The sequence below is a fragment of the Gavialis gangeticus genome, unplaced genomic scaffold, assembly GCF_001723915.1.
Source record: "Gavialis gangeticus isolate Ggan-Ray unplaced genomic scaffold, GavGan_comp1, whole genome shotgun sequence".
Taxonomy (NCBI): domain Eukaryota; kingdom Metazoa; phylum Chordata; order Crocodylia; family Gavialidae; genus Gavialis; species Gavialis gangeticus.
The window spans coordinates 34645719-34653294 of NW_017728994.1; the positions used below are offsets into that span (position 1 = coordinate 34645719).

General features: G+C 44.7%; 1 protein-coding gene across 3 annotated transcripts in view; it reads right to left on the minus strand.

Annotated features, from left to right (window-relative positions):
* Positions 1-7576, minus strand: part of CUNH10orf128 (chromosome unknown C10orf128 homolog) — a 39040-nt gene that overhangs the window by 17659 nt on the left and 13805 nt on the right. For all 3 annotated transcript variants that reach the window (XM_019502566.1, XM_019502564.1, XM_019502565.1), the window contains one exon: positions 6473-6583. In XM_019502566.1, coding sequence (XP_019358111.1) covers positions 6473-6583 — 111 coding nt within the window. The remainder of the gene's footprint in view (positions 1-6472; positions 6584-7576) is intronic.

Sequence of the window (7576 nt, forward strand, 5' to 3'; positions counted from 1 at the left end):
AGGGGCTGCTCAGGAGGGGTGAGTCCCCTGGCTCCCACAGGGTGCAGCCCTCCCACACAGCACATGAAATGCCTCCACCCCCACAGGGCACCAGCCCCCATGCCCAGCATCCCAGCTGCCCCCTGGAGGGCCTCAGCCCCCCCCAACCAAGGCCCATAACTTACTTTTCACAGCAGCAGCAGGAGTGGGGCACTCTGAGCCTGCTGCTGCCAACTCCCAGCTCTTAGGGACCATGTGCCAGGCCCAGCCAGGTCCTGTCAGCCCTGGGGTTGCTCATGCTTCCCGGGCAGGCTGGTCCTATGGTGCACAGGACTATGTGCCTCAGGACGGGCCCAGCTGGGTAGCATGAGCAGCCACAGGGCTGGCAGGACCTGACTGGGCCTGGCGCACAGTCCCCACATGCCGTGCCGGATCTTGCTGTCAAGTGTCTGGCCTGGCTGGGCAGCAGAGGATCCCCAGGGCTGGCAGGACCTGGCTGGGCCCGGCACATGGTCCCCATGTACTGTGCTGGGTTCTGCTGCTTGGGGACCAGCCTGAGCGGGTGGCAGAGAGGCCCCAGGACCAGCAGGACCCAGCACGTAGTCCCTGCATGCTGTGCTGGGTCCCGCCTCTGCCCTGCTGTCCCTACGGGGAGGTGGCACACGGTGGGACCTGGCCCAGCCCCATGTGGCTGTCTAGTCTGGCTTTGCACCAGAGTGGGTCATAGGGCTCTGGGAGGCATGGCTCCTGCGCGTGCCTCCCGGAGCTGTGTGACCCACTCCGGTGCAAAGCTGGACTAACAAGTCATACTGATCTGAGCCAGGTCCTCACCCTCTGCAGCCCTGGGGATATCCCCACTGCCACTCCCCAACCCGCTCCCCACATCCCCTGCCACCACTCACCCACCCACACCCATGAACTCCCCCCCACACTCACCTTGGACAGAGCCAGGGGCTGGGGGCAGCAGGAGCACTAAAGAGATGCTCTGGCTGAAACCAGAGGGTCTCTTTTGGAGGACTGACTCCCTGCTGGCTCCGGGCACGGTCAGGGACCATGCCTTGCTCCGCTGTTCTGAGGAGCAGTTTTTTTGATCCCTGGATATCCAGGTGTCCAATTTTCTCCCTGTGCTGCAAACTTGCAGTGCGGGAAACATTTTTTCATTTCCGCACATGCCTCTTGCCCTGCCTTAAAGGGGTTTGAGACAGGGCAAGAGGGACATACGCGCTTGGTTTGGATGTACCCATTGACGCTAATTACCATAGAATCAAGTTCGCTCCCTTAGGAGGAAGGTCTGAGAGAACTCCCATAGGACTTGGCCTTTCGGTTTCAGGTTGTCATGCTGAAGGGGAAGCTACTGAACCAAAAGTGGGACTGGTACTGAAGCTGCTTGTGTTCTGGCACTATTGCCCTTATAGGATTAGATGACTACCACAAAGGTAAAATATTGTTTCTTTACTGAATGTGATTATCAGCATTCTAACCATAGAAGCAAATGTTGTCAGACACAAACAATGGAGGGCCAAGCATATATTATCCATTTCTCTTTCTGAGTTACAATCATAAAATCTTTCTTGAAACATGGATACAGTATTCCAGGGGAAGCCTCACCATTACTGAACAGAGAGGAAGAATAATTTCCCTAGACTTGTCACTCCTGTTAAATTAATTTTTTTACATCTAGAGTTGATTCATATTCAACTTGCTGTTTGCTATAAGGCCCTAGTCCTTGTTTGCAATACTGCATCCCAGCCAGTAATTCCCCAGTTTGTATCTGTGCATTTAGTTGTCCTCTCATAAGTGTAACTACAAGGCACTGCACTCTAACCTGCCACAGGTAAAGCAAAGGGACAAGGGTGGTCAGTGTCCTGCTGCTGCAGGTTGTAAAATACACTCAAGGGTTGTAAAAATACACTCAAGAGATCTTGGCAAGTCCATATTGCTGTCCTCAAGGTGCTTAGAAATAGATTCTGTAATTACATGCTCTAGCAGGGTTGTGAACTGTCTGTAAGTTTACAGTCTGCAAAAAAAAAAAAGGCTAAAAATGCTTATCCCTAAAGTTCATTAAAAAAATGCCCTGTTTGTATACTACTAAGAAACCATGAGTTTGAGTGAAGACCCATCATTGGAATGAAGCTGGGTGCAGGTGTTGATGGACAGACAGAGCAGACAAGAGTGCCACCTTGTGTTTGAGCAGGAGTGCAGCATGGCACCCTGCAGGGTTCAGGGTTTTATAGCCTATAGCAGGCTCTGTATCCTCCTCCCCTCCCCAGCCATTTGCATTCCATCACTTATTGTCTTCCTGTAACAAATGGCTTCTCACCTTGAAGGTAGCAGGATCACATGGCACCTGGGCAATATGAGGCACCAGGCAGGACAGAGAGGTGGGGAAAATTAAAATTAATTTTACCAGGTTTCTGGGTTAGGGCACAAGCCGAATTTAGAAAGAGCACTTTAAATCCCTAAATTTGAACTTGGCCCATGGTACTGCTATCCAGGGCCTAGCAAAAGGGTTACATTTACATCATGTAAAACATGTCAGTAAAAAAGTGTTGTTGTCCATAAAAAAATATGCAGATTGTCAGTAACAAAGTCTTAGATTGGCAGCCCTGTGGTCTAGTATCTTTCCAGATATCAAAGTTAGAATGACTAGCCTTGGGTTTTCTTTGTTCTCTTTTAAATATGGCACTATATTTGCCCTTTGCCAGTTTTCTGGGACCTTAGCTGACTTTCCTAAGTTCTCAAAAATAACAGCCAATGGCTCTGAAATTATGCCAGTCATTTCACTGAGTATTCTAGGATGACTCTTACCTAGCCCTTGTGACTTAAACATTCATTTTGTTCAGAGCTCTTTCACAAAATTTTCCTTGTATAATATCTGGATTTGTGGCACTTTTTTGCTGCATTCACCACCCACGAAGAAGGCCAACTACAAATACTCATGAATCATCTCTCCCATGCTTGCAGGATGCTCGCCCTGACCATCAGAATCAAGGAGATTGTGGTCCTAGGACAGGGTGTTCACTGGTCACCATCTATCAGCTTTGACAACACACCTCTCAAGGCAGTGAACAAGTTGTACTACCTTGGATCCACAGTGAGTGACAACCTATCACTGGATGAAGAGCTAAATGTACACATTGAAAAGGCAGCTACCACTTTCAGTAAGCTCTCCAAATGAGTCTGGAACAATACTATACTCACAATCAAAACTAAGCTGCTTGTGTACAAAGCCTGTGTCCTCAGTGTCCTTATGCACAGTAGTAGTAAGACATGGTCAACATGTGCATATCAAGAAAAGAAGCTGACCAGCTTCCACCTATGCTGTTCACAGTGCATCCTTGGCATCAAGTGGCAAGACAGAATCACCAACACAGAGGTCATTGCCAAAGCCAACCATCACTGCACTACTCAAACAGCGGCACGTATGCTGGCTTGGCCATATTTGCAGGATGGAAGATTGGCATATCCCAAAGGACATCCTCTATGGGAAAATTGCAGGCAGGGAGAGAAGACTAGGGTGGCCAAAGTTGCACTTCAAAGATTTCTGCAAGCAGGATATGAAGGCTTTTGGAATCAACCCAAACCTTTGAAAGGCCTTAGCAGGAGACAGGACAAAGTAGCACTCTCTTCTCAATCATGGAGTCCAACATCACAATAAGAAATGGTCACTCAAATTACAACAGAAACATGACCAAAGGAAACAGCTTGTCAGTACAGTAACCCCTAACACTATGCACACCTGTAACCATTGTGGCAGGACCTGCAAGTCTAACATCAATCTTTACAGCCACAAGAGAAAATGTTCCACCAGTCAGTAGAATAGCTGCAATATCCACCATCACTTGCTGATGAATGGATGCCATAAAGGCACAACTAGCCACCTTATAAATTTTTTTTCCACTTAAGAGATGGGTATCACTGATCTAGCCTAAACTGTTTGTCAGACATGCTACAAATTAAGCCATGAACCCCTCCTGAGTACCACTTCAATCTGCCTCTCCTGCCTGATTCTGCTCCTTGTTCTGTGCCCCATGCCTGAACTGCTGCTGTGCTTTCCGCTACCTGCCCTATCTGTTGTGCTGTCTGCCCCCTTCCTGATTTGATGCATGCTACACACACAAGCTGTTCATAACAGTTGTGGTATGTGTGTCACAGGTTGACCAGACCACCATTAGATCCATACCGTTTCTTTCATGACTGAAAAATGGCCCTTTACATGTAATTAGCCATGCATATCTCCATGAGAAATTCATCACAGAAATATCATTACAGAGAGTAACTGCTTAGGTAGCAAATCTGTTCTCATTTACAGTAATTCCATTTTCCTCAGTGGGAATGCTTTCCTTTCATTAGTTTTTTTTCCATTATCATATTATATGGAATTCTGTCATGGCTCCAATTTGTACTATCATGCTATTCAAGATGACTCTTTTTGGGGTGAGTGACTTGGGACAGATATTAAAACTCAATATTCTGTAATTTATGGTAACAAAGAATTCAGACTACCAGATTGAGAAGGGGATTTCCAAGAAGAATTCCCTAAATTGTGAGGAGTGCCAGTCTGGGCTGTTAGCATGGGTCCAGGTCAATATTGCTTCAATAAGAGGCATCCAAGAAAAACCCAGGACACTTGGGGCACTTATACACATGCTCTGGGCATTGGGGAGTGGGGCGGTGCTCTAACTAAAGCAGCTCTGCGAGTTGCTCTAGCTAAAGTGCCCAGAGCATCACATGTATCAGCATCCCCAAGCTGAAAAATGGGGGTGGGGGTCCCCGCCACCATTTTTCAGCATGGGGGCACTGATACACATGATGCTGCAGTTGTCTGGAGTGCAGTAATTACCATGCTCCAGTAGACTCAATTAATTGATTACCATGTTCCAGCAGACTCGATCAGCAGACTTGATTAAACGAGTCTGCTCCAATGCACTGTAATTACAGTGTTGGAGCAGCCTTGCTACACATCTATAGGCACCCTGGGTGGTGGGGTTCTAGTGATTCAGTAGGTTATATGATTTTCCTATAAGAACATGGATGAATGCACAGATTACAGTGACTTAACAGAGGAAAAGAACTTAATGCACTTCAGCTGTTCCACAATAACTGTCTGTGTGTCTAAACTTACCCAGTGGTAAATGAAAGCTGAACTACTCTTCAATCTGGGTATTTCTTGCTTCCTCACATTTGCCTGTTTTTTTGGCTGCATTTAGTATGCTGCTTTATTTTTTGTCCTGAATTACTGTGAAGTATTGCTGGGCACTCTTACTATGTTCAACCACATTGAAGGCAACTTCAACTGCATTTCAGTTGGGAGAAATTGTCCCAGTATTGATTCTGCCTCTTAATTTGTTAGTGTTTTAGAATTTTTCTGAGTAAGAGGAACTCTGTGGGCCACATTCAGCACCAAATGAAATCAATGAGCACATCTACATGAGATGTTTAATGCGCAGTAGCCTATAACACTGCGCAGTAGCCTATAACACTGCACAGTAGCATGCTGGGCAAAAACTGTGCTAATATGCTACTGTGCAGTAGTATTAGGCTACTGCACAGTAAGCATCACTAAAAAAACCATGCACCAGAGCTACTGCACAGTAACTGTAGTTACTGCACATTTAATTAGTACTTCATTAAGAAAGTATTAAACTAAAATATGCAGTAGCTACTGCACATTAATGAATGTGTAGACGCATCCACTGAGTTACAACCTGCCCCTAGTATAGTGAAGAAGCAAAATTATGTTCTCCATTACATTGATGTATATTTGGATTTTAAAAAACAGCATTTTCAACTAAGTATTAATTTAAGATTTTGAATTTAAATCCAAAACTCTGGGCTGTGAATCCATGCCAAAGCAAAAGGAAGTGTTACAATAAGCAACTGTGAAGTTAGATTACAGAGCTTCCCAGCCTGAAATAATGCTTCTAACAAAAGAACACTTTCCGACAGCAAATAGCATTCTAGAGAACCCAACAGCACCTTACAAGCCATCTGCCTCTTCCAGCTACCATTGGAAGTCAATGGGAATTTGTCCATATACCTGAATAGATGTTCTATCAAGCTCTGTATACAGAAGTCAGACAAGCATATCTGAGTGGAAAGGCCAGAATCAGAACAGTGTGAAAAATGGAAATTGTGGCTAGGATGCTAGGATCGAAATTATAACTAAGCACTCTTTAGTCACATCTAAAGTCCTATCATACTTTTTCTTAAAAAATTAATAATTCTGAAGACAAAACTGCATGGAACTGAATTTATCTTCCTTGTAGGCCTACAGAACTGAGTTGATCATACTAGAATTTATAAGTGGACTCAAGGAATTGAAATTCAGACCCCTTTTCGTATTGTTTTCAGGACAAAATTTACTGTTTTTTCTTGGAGATCTAAGCTTTTATTCAGTTCTTCCTATACATAAATGTTGCTCAGGTCTACCATGTTGAAATGTCAGAAGAATTTCCCTGTGGGTCAAAAAACAAAAGTATGTTTCTCTTACCTCCAAGGATATTGTCAATCAATTGTCTTTTGATCATACAGATCTTTAATGCTATAAAACCAACAGCTAAAATGGCTCCAAGAGTAACTCCTATGATAACGTATGTGATATCTGCAAAATAAATGAAAATAAATGATATAGTATATATTGTAAAATAATAAAAAAAATAGTTTGGCATTTTAATGTTAATGGCATAAGAGAAGGATGCCAGAATCAGAATGAATATTGTTGTTGAAAGATGACCACATGCATTTTCTCACACAAGAAAAAGCTGAATATGAAGGGCTAGATTATGAGCTTCCTTAACCACATGCACAATACAAATTTACACCATCCATATACACAGTAGAACTGAGCTAACCAAAATCCCTTATGAGGGAACCCACTGTAGGTTGCTATCATTTGTAAATTAGTGAATGAACAACTTCCAGTAAAAGGGGGGGGGGGGCATTAGGAGAACCAGTGTGGGCTGGAGAATGGGCAGCTGGTTTGCATGTGGCATGTGGTCTCTTTCTGTTTCTGCTAGGACCTGCTGTGTGATATTGGTTATGTGAGTATTCCTCTGAGGTGTCTGTTTAGATGAGAGCTCTTTTGGGCAGGGCTATTTGTTGTTAGTGTAAGTGCAGGGTAGAAAACAACGTTTGCATGGGATGCTATAGAGGGGGGATTGCACCAGATGTCCTCTTTGAGGTATCTACCAACCCTGTTTTTTAAGATTCTGCCAGGTAATTTTTACAGCATACAGCACAAGGAGGGCACCAACTTTGTCTGAGGCCTCTAGGTGCTACTGTAATATAAATAACATTTAAAAGGGCAGGCTGCAGCTGCACTAGGTATAGTTTCCTTACATACCATGATGACTTCAAATTTAAGACAACCTTCCAATAATTATATCCTATACATAGAACATTCTTTAAATACTTCCCTCCGGCCACTGTAGCAGGGAAAGAGATGCCTTGACCCCTCCCCCCTCACTTTTCCCACCCAGCCACTTGCTTCCACAATGCCTCTCTTGCCAAACCCTTGCCCTTCCCTACCTCATTGTCTGTCCTGCCCCACCTCACCATCTGTCCTGCCCTCTAACACTTACTTCTCCTATTGCCT